The following is an 18,185-nucleotide window of genomic DNA, read 5'->3' as shown; positions in this document are numbered from 1 at the left end:
AAAGCTCTCCCACTTCTTTTGATAGAAGTCAAACTAAAAAGCAAAAACCTTTTAAATAGTGGAAATAATGAATAGTACAGATTAAGCAGAAATTCTAAATTTGAGTAGTATCTAGTAAATGGAAAATATAACCAAATAAAACATGTTGAAAACACAGTAAATAGAAATACTGTTGCTCTGAAGAATTATAGAAGGGACGCCAACAATCATGGTTGATTTGGTGCAACATTGGAGTAGACATTCATTCTAGTGGTACCTATAAAAAAGCTTTTGGATACCCCAGGAAGAATAGAGATGAGTTGTAACTAGACCCCAGTGAAGTAAGTTGTGTGGCTTGAAAATTATTACAGGAAGAAGAAGAAACTGTGTAAAATAAATCATGTTAGATAATTTTGTTTTGACAGAAACTCTTCATTTGAGTAACTGTTCTGTGCCAGGTCTCCTGCCAGATACTGGGCTGATTTTTAGCCTTTTTGTGTGGATATTCCCAGAGTCTCGGGTTCTACCATCTTCCCTTAGGCCTTACTTCCCCCTGACTTTCCCATCACAGCAACCAAAATTATCTTATTAAAAAGGCAAATAGTGTCACATATTTGATCAAAGTTCTTACCTCACCTGGGGTGGGGGCGGAAACCTGAGGCTCTGAGTTGCTCTACATGCTTTAGAATCCTGTTTCCTCTTTTACCCTCCCCTCTGAATTCCCCAGGAAACCTGCTACTCTGTCTTCCTCAGCCACACCAGGCTCACTGCTGGTGCCAGGCTTCTGTACTTGGGGTTCCCTTGTTCTTCCCCCATCACTGTGGCTCACTCCTGCAGGCCACAGATACCATCTTCTCTTATACCCTGGCTAAAACTGTGACCTTCTGCTTCCTACTTCCTACTTCCGGGTCTATATCCATCTTTCCCCCTCTGCTGTACTAATCATCAGGTAACACCCTGCATATTTTTTCTCAATTCTTAATTTTATTTTTAACTTATTAGCATATTAATTATGCATATTAATGGATATCCATTTTTTCTTTCTTGTTCTACTACTGTATAAGTTTTGCAAGGCCACAGTTGTTGTTGTCATTTTGCTTATGCCTGTGCCCAGTGCTTTGAGCACCTGAGTGAATACACACCAACACTCAGTAAATATTTATTGAATCAAAAAATCAATTTGGATTCCTAAGAACATGCAAAGAAGGAAATCAACATTACTTACAATCTTCTACTCCACTCATCTTCCCTCTACCCTTGTGATATCCAATCCTTTCCCCCACTGCCTTCTTTCCCTTATGTTGCTCTAGCTTCCACATATGAGAGAAAGCATTTAACCTTTGATTTTTTGAGTCTGACTTATTTCACTTAGCATGATTTTGTCCATTTCCATCCATTTACCAGCAAATTCCATTATTTCATTGTTTTTATTTGCCCCATTTTTGTAATTTACATATTTTTAGCTCTCAAATTAGTTGATTTTATGTCCTAAAATAATATAATTAAATCTCTGTTGATTTATCAACTTTAGACAGTATGTATTGACTCTCTACTAGGAAAGGTAAGTAAATAAAACATTAAATGTGTTTTCATTATTTTTTTTTCGCCTCTAACCCTGAGATTTTATTGCTTTTATTATCATTTTTCCTCACTTTATAAACTTTTCAATATTTATATTCTGTTCTCTAAATTTGATTAAGCCTCTGTGTTTTGTCATAGGTTGATTCTAAAAACTAAAAACCAATAAGGGAGGTTAAATAATGAGTACCCAAACACGGTCAGAGGGAAAAATAAATTTGGTGTTCCAAAGTACAGTGAGATAACTATCGTCCCCAATAACCTATTATATATTTTATGAAAATCTAGAAAAGTGGAGCTCAAAGACTTCAAACAAGAATGAAAAGGAGAGGGAATGTTGGTTACCCTGATTTGATCAGTGAGTGCTGTATGCATGTGTTAACATATCACACTGTATGCCATTAAAATGCATAATTAATATGCTAATAAGTTAAAAATAAAATTAAGAAAAACAGTAAAGGCTATTTACATTGTAGGTATAAAAAATATGTACCAAAATATTAAGATCAGTGTTTGGTCCCACAGAGAATGAGCAATCATGCACAACTGAATATTTGTTCCTTGATTCTCATTTCCTGTAGATAAATAGCCTATTACATTATTATTTCATCTCTCTCTGACCACCTAGCTTAGTTTTTAGCCATGTCTGGTTTATTGTCAGTGCATCCATTGACCTATAAAATTTTAGTCATTATTTTTGTTTTCCAAGAACTGTTCTTGTTATTTGATTACTTCTTTTCCATGGCCGCCTCTTTTTGCTTTATGACCCTAATATCCTTCCCTATCTCTCTGAAGGTAATAACTCTCTGCTGTCTGAATTATCCTTGTTTCCTGTAGTGTCTTTTCTGTTTGCTCATTTGGGGCTCTATTTGTTATCTGTTTCTGCTTAACAATTTCCTCCATAATGCTTAACACCATAAGCAACTTGCTGTACTCCCCAAATTTCTGTGGGTCAGGAATTCAGGCATGGCTTAGCTTGGATACCTCTGTCCAGAAGTTTCTCACAAGTCACTCTCATGGTGATGACCAGGTCTGTGGTTCAACTGGGGGAGGCTCTGCTTCCAAGTTCACTACCATGGTTGTTGGCTAGGTTCACTTCCTTACTGTTGTACTTGGTCCCTAGATGGCTGTTGGAAAGAGGCCTCCTAGGTCTCTAATTATCATAAGCGTCTGTATAGAGGAGCTCACAACCTGGCAGCTGGCTTCCCTTGGAGCCAACAAAGACTGCTAAAGAAGGCTAGTGATCTGGAAGCCAGAGTCTTCTTGTGAACTAGTCTTGGAAATAACATCCGTCCCTTGGCTATACTTCCTAATAAATATGCATTGCTTTAAATCCCCAAGTTTGTGGTGATTTGTTTCATAATAGAAAAGCAACCCAGAATACTTCATGCTTAGGTACTGTGACCTGCTGGCATGTTATTGCTGCCATCCACGCCCTTTATTCCTTTGTTTTGGGGAGTGTGAAGAAGAAGAGCCTAACTTCCAGATGCTTTGCAGGCACCTGTCACCCCATGTCTACTGCCATCCTTTGTGGTGGCTGGTTCTGAGCTTGGAGCTTCTCTGGACCACTCATGTGCAGAGAGATGCTTATGTGTGAAATCTCCATCTCTGATTCCAGTTTTACCACCAAGTTAATTCTGTTTAGTTTTTCTTGTTATGGAATTTCACATAATGCCTGGTCTGTTGATGGCAAATTTTCCTGTTCCAAAATGCTTTTATGGTTTCATTTTTTTAAAACAGAAAATGGTTTTCTTAGCGAGGTTTAATTTAATAGGACCTTGTAAATGAAAAGAGGCAGGTCTTGGTGAGGCTTGGAATGAACTCCATCTCGTGTCTAGGCTGGACTTACCTTTTTATTTTTATAAAGAGAAAATGAAATACCATTCTGCTATCTAACATTGACCTAATATACTTATAATTACTTTGGCATATTTCTAATAAAGTCAGTGAGAAAGGGCAGAATTTTTATCATGATAATTTTTTTCTTATGCTCTATTATTATTTCCTCCCTTTAAACTTTCCCAAAGCATCCTTTTATAAAGATTCTGTCCCTCCTCCCCCTGCCACCAACACTTTCACTTACTCACACTTCCTTATACTCTTTTAGGGAGAGTTATTAGAACAAGTGACTTAATATTGCTGATGCTATGTTCTTCGCTAACACCATTAGCATGCATGATGTAAGTGCTGAGGGTGTTGAGATAATTGAATTAAAATTGTGATTTTAGAATTGTCTTAACACTTTTTTAGTTTTAAGTAACACAAAGATATTTTGCATAGTTAAGGTTAAGTAGGGAATTTATTAGAAGGAAATTGCAATATCTCACTGACTCTCAGGGTACAACTGTATTCAGATGTTATAAGTCTGGTCCTGAAATCAGAAAGCCTACAGGAACCCAGGTAGCCAGTCCTTCTCTATCTCAGACTTTCTGCCTGCTTTTCTGAATACCTGCTTCTCTCTCAGAAGGCTCACACTGACAGGTTGTACATGGATGTGGCCAAACAGGGATGCCTGACTATGGCAACCGGAGTTTCCAAGTTCATAGTGTCTCAGTTCAAGTAAACAGGGCAGAGGCACAATCCTAGCTTCTGAGGAGGAAGAATGTATTTAGCTGGGGCCGGTTCTCTTTTTAGGCTGGTCCAGTGTGGTCATGAAAGTAGGTTTTGTGGCATAAACATAGCTTCTGTGGCTCAAGTCCTCAAGACAAGTAAGTAGCTGGAAGTTTGGGCAGCTACATCAAGATAATCTGATGCTATTTCTCATCGGAGAGAGGGTAGCTTGTGTTTAAGAGCATGGACTTTGGTCAGACAAACCTTGATTTAAATCCTAGCCCTGCCACCTACTAGCTGTGTGTCCTGAGGCCAATATGTGATCAGTGAGGACCAAATTTTTTTCTCTGCAATTGGGATCATAAACCGCATCTCCTGGGTTGCTGGGAGGATGACATGAGAAAACATGGTACATCCTCTGCACTCAAAAGTAGTAACTATTATTAATTATTACTATTATTATACCCTTTTGAAAGATTATATGAAGAGAGGAACATGCATTTTACCACCCTGAATAGTGCAAGATCTGGAGACAAAATTTCTAATGCTCCAGAACTGCATTGTCAATAAAAATCTAAGAGTGAGTTTTGCCTGAACAATGCTTAGTCAAAGAGATGGATGTGGATTAGGCTGTAAGAGCTAGGACCAAAAGAATCTAAGCCTATTTCTAGAATGTGTGTTGCTTCTGTTGTTTTAAAAAGAGACTAGTGAATGGTCTTGTAGTTCTAAAGAGAGCCCAATGGATCTGATGGCCACTAGTACAGTACTAGTACAGTCAGCTAGTGCCTATTCTGATGGTTGTTGCATTCACTCTGCTTGGTGGCAGGTCTATTTTGATTGACCAGTACTTTACCTGGTGAAATATTTTGAATGGAATCCTGAAAATGCATGTGCCATCAGTTCAAAAGATATCCATTTCTTTGTTAAAGAAACCACACTACTTTCTTTTTAAAATGATTCAGACATCCTTTGCACTTTTCTCACCTGCATGATAAAATTGTGGGTAGCAGGCATCACTAAATGAATTCTTAGTAAAGAATATGAAAAATGATAATGATTCAAAATCTGTATCATTGAAGGACACCAATATAAACTGAAAGTTAATGTTTATATAAGAAAGAGTTACAATCAAACAGGATTCATGGGATCTTTGTTTAGTGTCTGCTGTTCTGCATCGAACTATATAGAAGAACAATGTTTCAATGACTAACTGTGCAATTTTCTTGGCAGTTATGCAGACATTTTGATTGAGAGGGAAGTCTTAATGCAGAAGTACATTCATCTAGTCCAGATCGTAGAAACGGAAAAAATTGCAGCTAACCAACTCCGACATCAACTTGAAGATCAAGATACTGAAATCGAAAGGCTTAAATCAGAGGTATTTCCCAAAGACTCCTTCTCATTGTTTCCCATCTACTGTCATCTCCTCATGATTATCTACAGCATATTCAGGGCAAAATATTCACCCCAGGCTGACTTCCTTTGCTGTCAGCAGTGTGGCTGGGCTACTGATCTAGACATGAATCTGTAAGGATTAGGTAAATGTGCTACAGGAACATATCAGGATAATATGCTGTTTTTTGATTATTTGTGCTCCTGATATCCTTCATTAGATCAGAACTTCAAGAGCTGCCCATAGCATTTAACTGTCATCCTCAGATTGGCTTTTGGAATAATAACTGTGAATCTGTCATGGAGTTAATTAAAGTCCATCTGAGAAAGAACCAGAAATTAATTCAGAGATACATTTCTGTTTCAAGATCAAAGAAATCCAAACTTTTCCCCTCCAGAATTTTGAAAAGCACGTTTCAGTGAAGCTGTAAGATACTGACTGGCTAAGGTGCATTTCCCCCTGAAGTTGGATTCCTGCCTCTCCTGGCCTTTCCTTTCAGAGTGTGTCTTTCTAAGGCCCTGCACCACCAGAGAAGGTGGTTGCTACCTAGGGAGAGCAGAAGGTGTTGGTAGAGGCCACAGCCATGACATTGTGCCTCCCTCTGTCCTGGGTCTCAGTCTGTGTAGAGAAGCCTGACTGTACTCCTTGCCATCCTGTGGGTCCTCGTGGGAAGTGAACAATAACTGACGAAGAGAAGGGGAATGTACACAGTGAGATTTTCCTCCTTGTTCTAAGCAGACGTACATTAGTATCTTCTTAGATTCCAAGAAGGGAACAGGACAGCGGGAAACCTACTACTGATTGTTATCCTTGTTGATAGACAGTTCAGGTGCCTTGACCTTGGCAACACTCTTTTCGTTTTTACTGTCATCAGACAATAGTTTTCTCTTTTTTCTTCCCACCTTCCCCTGAGACTTACCCTAAATCCTGTGAGGGGTTTTCATCTCCTGCCCCCTGGGTACATGGCCTTCAGTGTTCAGAGCAGACAATCTGATTCCAACTGAAATGGGGTAGTTTCTTGAGATAATACGGTGTTCACCATATCATTAGAATTGTCAGCTTCCCAATCTAATCCTGATATCTGATACAGTGAAAACAGCAACAGAAAACTTAACAAACCTGCATTTTAAAAGACTATATCAGGCACTATAATTTAAAACAAAATTATTGTGTTCTTTCTTTTACCAGAGTAAGCTAGAGCAGATGCTGCGTGTCTGCTAAGTGAAGGAGGCTGGTATTTACTCCATGAGAGAAACTCAGCACAAACGATGTTCCCCAACATTTATTTATGTGTGCTTGTCTGTCTTCACTATGTTCTATTTTAGTCTGAATATAGATTGCAGCTAAAAACTGTCAGTAGCAGGTATGTCTTCTGTGGCCGCTTGACAGGAACCATAATTTATTTCCTACTCCTTTTATTTTCCCACTTCCCTGCCAGGAAATGGCAGAGGAATATATTTGGTATTGGGGACAAAGACAGATCAGAGGTAGCAATCTTCTACATGCTTTCTTGTTAATAAGTCTGTATATATTCTTTGCATATAAGAGTCCACAGTTGATGGGTAGTCCAGTGTATTTTATTGCTAGGCATAGTTGAGAGGCCTCTTGGTCACAGTTATAGAACTGAGCTGGAGATTCATGGAGAGATATCCCAGGTTGTTTCAATCCCTTTTGTGTTTTCTGAGGAATCTTCTTGACTGACTTAGACGAACTCCAGGCCTCTGAGGTTCCCTTTTTACTTACCACTTTCCAAGGAGGGCGGTGAGTCTGCTGTATCATGTGCATTTGGAGGGACACAGGATGATTATGGAAAATGAGCTTTGAGTGTAGTGACCCTGAATTTGGGAAGCACAATGCATCAGGGGCAGCTGTCTTCAGGCAGAGGGGACAACAGGCACTGAGGTCCCAGGAGGCCTTGGTCTGGTCAGGGAGGGCCAAGTTCTGGGCTAACATGTCTTCGAACACAGACCCCAGTTCACACTTTACATATTCACTTTTGTTAGTAACACCAGGCTAGAGGTAAAATTCATACTTCCCTGCCTCAGCGCCAGAGAAAGAAAAGGTGCAAAAAAGCAGACATTCCCTGAATATCTCAGTGGACCACCTTTGTAGGCAGAACATCCTGTGTGTTATGGCGGTGCTCCACTGTTTCCCAAATCATAAAATGGACTAATTTTGTGTTATAGATTATTGCTCTTAATAAAACCAAGGAACGAATGCGCCCTTACCAAAGCAACCAAGAAGATGAGGATCCAGACATCAAGAAGATTAAAAAGGTAGGGCACTGGAGGCTTCTGGCCCCGTGAGAGCATGGCCACCATTGTATATCCTGTGGTGGTGTCTTTGTTACTGTGTTCCTGAACTGGGAACAGCTTTGGTGTTTCTATGTTAATGACACCCAGAATTCCCTTCAGAATGGCCCAATCTTGGCTGCTCTGGAGAATTTCAGTGTGCCATTTCTTTCCAGTACTGAGAATCCTATTTTGGACTCTCTGGGAGGAATGCCAAAACTGGACATTAAGAGAGTAGTGTTCTCTAGTTGGGTTAATTAAGTGCTATTGAAACTCCTGATTTTGTGCCTCTTGCATATTTGGGGGAATTTTTAAAAATTACATTTCAAAAATATTTCTCTTAACACCGATCCTTAGTGCTTATTTAGAATTTCTTTTATATTTGAGAATGTAAAATAAATCAATACATCTGCTCAGATTTGTCTTACAGTTGTCTCTTGTTGAATATCCACATAAGCAACAGACCTTTCCATCTTACTGTCATTTGTAATTGCATAGCTTTTGCGAGGAGCCAGACACTGGCGCACATTCTAGTCCACTGTATTTCGATTTATGTCATTTGGGTTTTGATTCCATGGTCTTAACTGACCTGGGTAAAACACTCAGCTTTGTTAACATCAGGTATGAAGCTTCCCATTTAAAGCTCTTTTCCTGGAATACATTTTGAATCTTAATTTTTTTCTTACTCATATTTTTCTATGTTAAATAATTATTTCCTTTTTTTTAAGCTGTAACAAAATTTTAACCAAGTATTGCTCAGAATTTGGAATAGAAATGATTCTTTGGGCTAAGATGAGAGTTTTTGGTTTTCAAGAAATAAAAAAGTAAAATAACACCATTCCTTTCTTAGAATTTAAACCTCTTTTTTTAAAAATCTGGTTTGTTATTCTGTTCCAAGATTAATTCTGTTGCTTTTCTTTTAATAGTATGCAGTTGCGTGTAAATAAAGCTATTAATAAAATCTCATTTCAGTTTTATTATAGAAGCAGGTCTATTGGTAAGTAACAGATCTAGCTGTTTTTCAGCAGAGAACACCTGCCCAAGTAAATAAGACTTTATTTAACACAAAACTCAATTAAGTTGATTTTTGAAAATATATATAATACATGGAAGAATGATGATAAAACACTTTTTTTTAACATTTTCTATCTTCCTGATTATTATTATTTGGGGAGGGGGCAGTACTAGGCTTCATATATTCTAGGCAAGTGTTCTACCACTGAGCTACATCTTTAGCCCTGATTCTTAATTGTAGTAATTTTTAAACCTACTTGTGTACTTGTTAAATAGGTTGAAATTAACTTCATGTCCTTTATGTTCCAAATGAAACTAATGTCTGTGGAAATGAATGTTTACAAATGAATTGCATCTCTATGCTTGACAAAATGTAATATTTGTTTGTTTGTTTGTTTGTTTATTTTACTTCAAGAGACCACAACTTGAAGGGGGAAATACTGGGAAATGATATTGGCCAAATTATACTGTTATATTGTATGCATGTATGAATATGTAACAATGAATCACAACATTTTGCACAACTATAATGCACCAATTTTTTTAAAAATGGGGAAAAGTGACCACAACTTGAATTGGTTATAATTCACAGAAATTTTCCACTAGATTTTCCTAAATATATGCAATAGCTTCTTCATACAGTTCTATTAAAATGTTCTTAAGTCAGGCGTGGTAGCACATGCCTGTAATCCCAGCAGCTTGGGAGGTTGAGGATCAGGAGTTCAAAACCAGCCTCAGTAACTTAATGAGGTCCTAAGCAACTCAGTTTTAGAGGCTAGTAAGGTTCTACAAAGTACATTTTATATTAAAATATGTTTCATGTTCTTTTTCACAAAATAATCACCATTGCAAATAGTTAAACTGTATCTTGCTCATGTGGCTAGATAAGTGTTCTTACAATTTAGGAAAGGCCGATAAAAGTCCACTGAATCTGATTGCAGCTTTCCTAGCTGTGTGACTTACCTTGAAATTTAGTTTGCTCATTGATAGAAGAAGGATTTGGATGAGCTGATCTCTAACACGTATTTTGTTTTTAAGCTTAAGGAAAACAAAATAGAACTCAACAACAATAAAAAATATCGAACTAATTTAAAGAAGGCAAAGTACTTAAGATATATAACCTCCCCCCATTAGCACAGCTAATACAAAAACAAAACAAAACAAAACAATAAACAAATAAATAAATAAATAAAACAAAAACCCAAATAAATAAAACAAAAAACAGAAAAGTTGTTTTGGCAAGGATGCGGCAAAACTGGGACACTTGTGCAATGTGGATTATAAAACAGTACAACTGCTGTGGAAAAAAAGTTCCTCAAAAAATTAAAAATAGAATACCATGGATCCAGCAATTCAACTTTTGAGTACATATCCTAAAGAAATGAAAAAACAATCAGTACCTTGATGAGATATTTACACACCAATGTTCATAGCAACATTATTCACAATAATATTCCAGAGGTGAAATCAACCAAAATGTTCACCAGCTGATAAATGCAATCAACATAATACGAATCATCCTCAGAACCATAGGAAATCTTGGCACATGCTTCTATATGGATGAACCTTGTGGACACGTAGGACATTATATTAAGTGAAATAAGCCAGTCACAGAAACACAGATATTGTATGATTTCAGTTGTATTGTGTGTCTAAAGTAGTGGAATTCACAGAAACAGAAAGCAGGATGGTGATTACCACAGACTGAGGGGAGGGGTGAATGGAGAGTGGTTGTTGAATGGAGCTGGAGTTTCAATTTTGCAAGATAAAAATGTTTGGAGATCTGTTACAAAACAGATCTGTTACAAAAACATACTGGACACTACTGAGTGTATGCCTAAAAATAATTAAGATGAGGCTGGGGAGGGAGCTCAGTTGTAGAGCACCTGCATGAGGCCCTGGTTCAGTCCCTAGCACTGGGAAAATAAAAACCACTAAGTGGAAAATTCCGTGTTTTTTTTTTTTTTTAAATCACAATTTAAACATTAAATACACACACACACACACACACACACACACACACACACATATATACATATATATACATACATATATATGATTTTTTATTATTAAAAATAGACATTTGATTAATTCCTTTCTTGAAGTGTTATTAACTCATATGTAATATTATATTTCCAGAGTCCACATAGATAGGTCTATGGAGCTTCAGCTATGGAAAAAAACTTTTGAACCTGAGAAAAATGTTATTTTATAATCCATTGTCCTCCTACTGGAGAAATTCTGCAGTTATTTATTCTACTGGAGGCGCCACTGGGGTGCCAATGAGAGAGCAGCATTCTACATGACACAGGATGGACACGGCCAGCCTAGAAAGCCAGGCTCACATCTCCCTGAGGTTCCTTTTTGTCTTTTTGTTCCGCAGGTTCAGAGCTTCATGCGAGGGTGGTTGTGCAGAAGGAAATGGAAGACCATCGTTCAAGACTACATTTGTTCTCCTCATGCTGAGAGTATGAGGAAGAGAAACCAGATCGTGTTCACCATGGTGGAGGCCGAGTCCGAGTACGTGCACCAGCTCTACATCCTGGTCAATGGATTCCTGCGGCCCCTGCGGATGGCCGCCAGCTCCAAGAAGCCGCCCATCAGCCACGACGATGTCAGCAGTATTTTTCTCAACAGGTTTGTCTTTGCATAAATCTGAGAGTTGTGAGAAGAACCTGCTGATAGCTCATGAAACAATTTGTGCCTTGCTTTAAAAGCAAGATCTCAAAAACTAATCCCTTATGATGTTAAAAATAAGAAAGCTATCATTGCATTCATTAGTTCAAATTAGCACATCTTTTGAATCTTGGCATCTCATTTTCTCAGTTTTCTTCTTTGACATACATTTTCTTGTCATTATGTGTGTGTGGGGTGAGGGTGTTGAAAAGAATCCCCCTTGCAACTGAGGGGAACTGACTGATTAATAGGTCTTTACATGCAGTTTACATAAGATATTTTAGGAAGAGTGAAAACTAAGAATCCTTGTTGAATTTATTTGCTCAACAAATATTTATAGTGTTCTTATTGCTGAGGATTAACTAGTGAATAAAGTAGAAAATCCCTGCTTTCACAAAACTTAAATTTTGACGTGAGAAGAAAGACAGATGAATAGTGACTAAATAAAACATATAGTAGTAAATTGTATGGTGGTCAGTACCACGAGAAAAATTAAAAGGGATAGGAGAGGAGGGGAGAAAGGAGTGCTTGGGTGTTTTACTTAAATTTTAATGGCTTATTTGTTTTTGAGTAGATAACACACTCACATGATACAAACATCAAAATAACATGAAAAAAATTCAGAGTTGCACTCTTATCCTGTCTCTGTTCACCCCATTCTGCCCAATTTCTGTATCTATTTTTATTAGTTTCTTGTAGCCTTTTATGGTTTCTTGATTTAGATGTAAGCAGATATAAATATACTATCTTGTCTCCCTCCTTCTACACAAAAGACAGTGATAGATCACAGAAGAGAAAGGAGCACTAACCCCTTTAGAAATTAGGAAGAGAGAGAGTAGCAAAGAAGAGAAAAGAGGATCAGTTAGCAGCAAGAGAGAATGAACAACTATGACAGAAAGGTCAAATAAAACAACTGGGAACTGACCGTGGATATAACAACTTGGAGCTGAGGGTAGCTTTGATGAAGTGCGGGAGCCTGATTAGGGGGCCTTAGGAGAGAATGGCATAGGGCATAGGAATTACAGAGGGTGGGTATAGAAAATTCTTTCAAGGCAGTTTGCTATAAATAGGAGCAGAGAAATAGGGTAGTACCTAGAGGTAATAAAGAGGGGGAAATGATGCAGGAAAGAGAGGGGAGGATTGCTGGAGCAGCAAGCTTATACGGGCAAAACTGTAGAGAACGAGATACACAGTGGAGAGACTGGTATTAATGGGAACATGAGCAGGGAGGGAATAAAGGAGGGAAGAGGACAAAGACATATGTAACTAGGAAGTAAGGACATCAGCTGGCAGATGGAGAGGAAATGTCATAGTTGGATGAGATAGGAGAAGATGTGAATAGTGGTCAAGTAGAGCAGGGAGTCGGTGGATCAGGGAGCTGTAGTGAGTTGCTGGGCAGCACTATGAGCCCATGTGAGTTTATTAGGCTCATGGTGGTAACTGAGACCAGTCTGTATAGTTGCATGTTTTTCTTTAGCTACTTTTAGTTGCATGGTTGCAGGTGCAGGTGGGTGGAGGGTTGATGTTAGGGGTTGGTGTTGGGCAAGGCTAATCTGATGAATTGAGGAAAGTACAACAGAATTGAAAGTGTCTGCAAAGAAGAGATATAATGACCTGTGGAATCTAAAGTTTGCAGAAAGGTATTTTGGCCAATGCAAAGGTGGTCAGATCTGTGAACTTAAGTCCTGTCTGTATGAAAGGCTTTTTGGAGTCAAGAGTCTTAAAGACAGCAGACTGAAACAATAGGAGGTTGTCAGAGAACTGAGATAGGAATAGGATGCAGTTATTAACAGTGACAGTCTAGAGTATAGTCAATGGGGGCGTTGACTTGTGTCAGCTGGGATCGAGATGTTTGGAGAGGGGGTTCAAAGACTTGAGAGACCCGGATATTGAAATGTGGTTTGTGTGCAGAGTGGAATCACCAAAAACTATGAGGGGAGTTGTGTTGGAGAAAGTGAGCTGGTGGCTAAGATCTCCAGAAGGTAGGAAGAATGACTAGGACTGTGTGGATGGCTGCAGAAAGGAAGGCTGAGGAGTGGCACATGATCACATTAATAATATTAATAACAATAATGACATTAATTACAACTAATAACAATAACTTTTAATTTTTAAAAGTTTTAATTAAATTAAAAAGTTAAAAAAAATTAAAGAATTTTTGTTGAAAGGAAGGAGGGACATTTCCTCACGTTGAGTGGCAATGACCACAGCTCTACTCAAGTATGTCAGGTATCCTACGGGGCCTGAGTGGTAGCTCTTGATCATTGGACAGTACAGCTAGCATTTTGATGATATGTCAGTCACCCAAGCATGCCGTTTTAACAGTTCTGATGGCTGTGGATGGGATGGAAAAACCACACTGCCTGATAGTGATGCTATTAGAGTCTGTGCCATGTTGATTTGGGGTTGCACCTAGTGGTTTGTGTCCATTGGTTTGCTTAATCAGAAACATGAAAGGCTAGGTATATCATATTGTTTAATTTCAGAATTGAGACATTGTGCCTGTTTTGGGGAGGTGATGCAAAAAAGCTTTTCCTATAGATGTAATGGTTTAACCACACCTAGTCCTAGATAGATTTGAAGAGATATGCTTTTAAAGGTGAGACTTAGGGTGTTTCTTGTCATTAACCTTTGTTTAACTAGATTCCCTTTCCTTGCCTTTGAAATTAAAGCCCCAGGCAAGTCAGTTGTTTTAGATTTCAACACAGAGTTTATACTTAAGAAAATGTAATCTGCCTAATTCTATACAGCACTGTTTCATCTGTCTTCTAAACATCCAGGTATCAAAATATGAAGCTGGATGTATCAGTTAGTTTTCAAGGTAAGACAGAGCAATACCTCCCGATAGAGGGAATTCTCTGCTTATAGACTTGGAAGGGCTGGAGGAATACAGCTGCCCCCGGAGTATTGAATTTAAGGGAAGAGCACCATAGGTGTGACCCAGAGCTTAGGAAACGAATGCCATAACCACTACCACCATAACAGACCCATGAAACTGTTCCTAGAAATGAAAATACAACAGGAATGTGGTCTCCTTCAGTCTTCCATGTCTTGCCAAGTGCATGCATTGGTGGAAATGCATTTACATCCAGAGCATAGATTCAAGGAAATCTGGGAAATGCAGTTTTAGCTTGCCATTCTCTCTGCCTAGAATGAGAGTAGAATGCTGATTGAAAGACAATCTATAGGACTTGCCAACTAGATGTGGTTAGAAATCCTTAGATAATAAAAGGATTCATTGACATTTCTATAAAGCAACAACAAAGTCATAATCTTCAAGCTGTATTCATTTTAGTTTTGGAAATAGTAAGAACTTTTTTCTTGAGGTTTCTTGTAATAAATTTTGATACAAATCCAGGTATCTAATTGAGATCAATAATTCTGTATTTAATTGTACCAATGTGTTAGTTGAGAAAAGCTGTCATTCAAAGGCTCATTGCAGTGGGTTAATTCTAATGAGGAGAAAGAAAAATATATTTTGACTTTGGTGCTTACCCTTCTTGGCCATAGTAGGAATTTAGATCCCTAATTTATGCATAGTCCTCATTTTAGTATCTGTGTGCATTTCTTTTCAGAAGAATTTTACATTTCTGCCTTGAGTAACTTAGGAATGGTTAGAGTCCTGTCAAATTTTTTACTGTATTTTTTTGCCCTCTACCTCCTTCTATAAAAACTCATTTTTGTGAGAGAAACCTTTTCTTGAGTTTTCTAGAATCAAATACGAAAAGAAAAAGGATCATAATTTTAATTTTATGATTATAAGTTGAAGTGCTGCATTCTAACAGCAGAAAGCTCACTTAAAAATGATGAAGAGGGTCATAAGACAGTGATTTGGTTCTCCAATATTGGAAGCATATCTCAGTTTTCTTTCAGTTTTTGAGGTTTTCTAAAAGAGAAATGCCTTTATAGAGGCTAGTGTAGTCCATATTAATATTGGGTGCACAGTTTGGTGGCCTGTGAGACTGGTACATCATATATATAACAGACACTCTATAGTGACTAAATTGTATGATCTTCCTGTGTTTTCATAGTGAAACCATCATGTTTCTTCATGAAATATTTCACCAAGGACTAAAGGCAAGGATTGCAAACTGGCCTACTTTAATTTTAGGTAAGTGCATTCATTATTTTCTCACGGAATGGCAACAGAGTATAATAACTTGTATGTCATTTGGCCTTAGCCGTCTGAATGTCCCTGTTGACATTGGGTTTCCTTAGCCACCGGGAGTCGGTGTCACTGCACTTTAGGTTCTTTGGGCCCTGCCTTAGCAGTTAGTTTTTGACTCTTTCCCTTTGTCATAGGTAATTTGGGGCTGGAGTCACTGTCTGTCTCTGATACTTTCTATCCAACACAGATAGGTTATTCAGGCATGAGGACTAGGGCCCTATGTTGTGTGATACCTGGTGCTGGAGCCCATCTTTGCTCTTCCTGTTGAGTGTAGATAATTTACCAGGCACCAAGGGAAACAGCATGTTTACTTCTCTTTTCCAGCTGATCTGTTTGATATTTTGCTCCCCATGCTGAACATTTATCAAGAATTTGTGCGAAATCACCAGTACAGCCTCCAAGTCCTTGCCAACTGTAAGCAAAACAGAGATTTTGACAAACTCTTAAAACAATATGAAGCCAACCCTGCCTGTGAGGGGAGGATGCTGGAAACGTTCTTGACCTATCCAATGTTTCAGGTAAATTGCTTGGGATGCGTTCTATAAGCCATTGTAACGGATGCCTACTGTGATCAGCACAAGGCATGTAAATACATATAAGTATAAATGAAGAGTTATGCATCATCTGACACATTGTCTTAAGCCTGGCCCTGAAACAAACACGTCTTCTGTCTAGAGTATAAGAATCCAGGCATTTTTGGTGATTTGAAATTAATGATTAACTAATTGATTTTGCAGTGCTGGGGATCGAACCCAGTGCCTCTTAAATACTAGGCAAGTGCTCTACCACTAAGCTACATCCCCAGACCAGAAAGTAGGCATTTTTGAAGCAAATAATTCAGGAATGAATTTTTTGAAAAGCAGCACAATTTTCTCTTTATAGAAAGATTCCACACAGACTTCTTTCATTGGAGTCTCCTCCTCCAGCATGTTTAAAAATATTATTAGGTTTACAGAAATAGGATTCTGTGCAAATGTTCCAGTTTGTGCTGGTTGCATAAACGTTTCTTGGGACTGCTCTGACTGCTGGGAGAAGGCCTCTGTTTGTGGCCCATCCTCCCACCTTGTCTTGATGGTCATTGAGTTTCCTTTGGCTGCAGCTCTGGGGAAGGAAAGGAGGACCCCCTGGTTAGAGAGGCTCTGGAGACTTCAGAACCAGAGGCCCTCACTCAGATCGCCTTGTTGAGTCGGGGCTCTGACCTGAGATTCATTTTTGGGGTCTAGAGCAAACCAAGGGATCAAGGCCACTTGTGTCTTTCCTGTGTCTGGGGTTTTGCCATTAAGAGCTCTGGAGTGAGAACGGCAGAGGCCAAAATGTGTATTGAATCTCCTGTTCTTTTGAAAACTGTTGATTCTGTTCTTTTGGAAAAGCATTGAGTGTTCCCATTGTGGAATTTATGGGGCTTCTGGTGAGTCCTCCAAATTGTCATGTGGCAAACCGATTCTACTAATCATGTGTGTTATGGTTACTGTGGGAGTTTTGTCCTCCTGAGCAGGTGGCTCTGACCCAAGGCCCATCATTTCTTAGCCTCAGAAAGAAATGTTTCCGTGGTTCTTAATTGTTTATCTTTAAGTTTGTTAGTCCTGCTTGAATTCCTGGAAGTTGCCACAGAAATTTGGTAAGATTTTTTAAAAACCAGAAGGATGCATTTGAAACCACTTAAGTAAAGTGAAATTTTATAATGTTATTTTTGTGTTTTTTTAATGGAACAAAATTGTTTGAACTCTTTGCCTCTCTGAGGAAATATTTCACAAGAAAAATTTTGAACTTCTATTTTATTACATTCATAATTGGAATTTTAGGTTTTATTCACAGTGAAACATTTTCATATAATGTATAATTCTTCTAACCTGTGATTTTATTTGAATTTTGAATTTGGGGCATTAACCTCTAGTTGTAATTCAGTATTCCAAATTTTACCTATTCAACTGTCCCAAAGTGACTGTGCAAAGGTAGAGTTATGACAGATACATGGGACATTCAGAGAGAGACCTAATTTCCTTCTCACAGCCCACTTAAGTTTTTCTACATGTTATTGCATTTGCTCTTGATTCTTTCAGTGTTTTAAATAGCAGAACTGCACCTGCCCTGGAGATGGGGTGCCCAAGTACAGTTGAATGTGGGGACCTTGGAAAGATCTTTGGGTTTCTTTAAAAAGTGGAGAAATTCTCCTCTACTACTTCCCCTTCCTGTCCCTAGATTTTAAAACCAACAGCAATATTTTGGTTGACCATAAGCAATCCCCATTATGTCAGAAAAAGGACATTAGGTTGGGGAATCTCAAGGAGACCTGACATCTCACTCACCCTTTGATCCTTGCTTTGGGGAAAATAATTGAAAAAACCTTAATCTCAAAGCATACACAGCTGAGCTTTAGTTATCTCCGAGCACTCTAGCTCTCTGGCTCTTTAATCCCAGGGGGGCTTTGCTGGTTCTGACAGTTTAGGTAACCGTGTAGTTACTGAAGGGAGCTTGGTGTAGTTTAGGAACCCACCCCCAGACTGTGGTGATCCCCAAGCCCTAGAATCATTAGTTG

The 18,185-nt window shown here is 38.4% G+C and overlaps 1 protein-coding gene across 2 annotated transcripts in view; it reads left to right on the top strand.

Annotated features, from left to right (window-relative positions):
* RASGRF2 (Ras protein specific guanine nucleotide releasing factor 2) overlaps window positions 1–18,185 on the top strand; it is a 256,184-nt gene that overhangs the window by 98,633 nt on the left and 139,366 nt on the right. For both annotated transcript variants that reach the window (XM_081294452.1, XM_081294451.1), the window contains exons 3-7: window positions 5,338–5,485; window positions 7,687–7,776; window positions 11,189–11,442; window positions 15,513–15,592; window positions 15,974–16,167. In XM_081294452.1, coding sequence (XP_081150578.1) covers window positions 5,338–5,485; window positions 7,687–7,776; window positions 11,189–11,442; window positions 15,513–15,592; window positions 15,974–16,167 — 766 coding nt within the window. The remainder of the gene's footprint in view (window positions 1–5,337; window positions 5,486–7,686; window positions 7,777–11,188; window positions 11,443–15,512; window positions 15,593–15,973; window positions 16,168–18,185) is intronic.

The sequence above is a fragment of the Spermophilus citellus genome, assembly GCF_964194105.1.
Source record: "Spermophilus citellus genome assembly, chromosome: 1".
Classification (NCBI taxonomy): Eukaryota; Metazoa; Chordata; class Mammalia; order Rodentia; family Sciuridae; genus Spermophilus; species Spermophilus citellus.
This window is presented reverse-complemented; position numbering and strand designations above follow the sequence as displayed.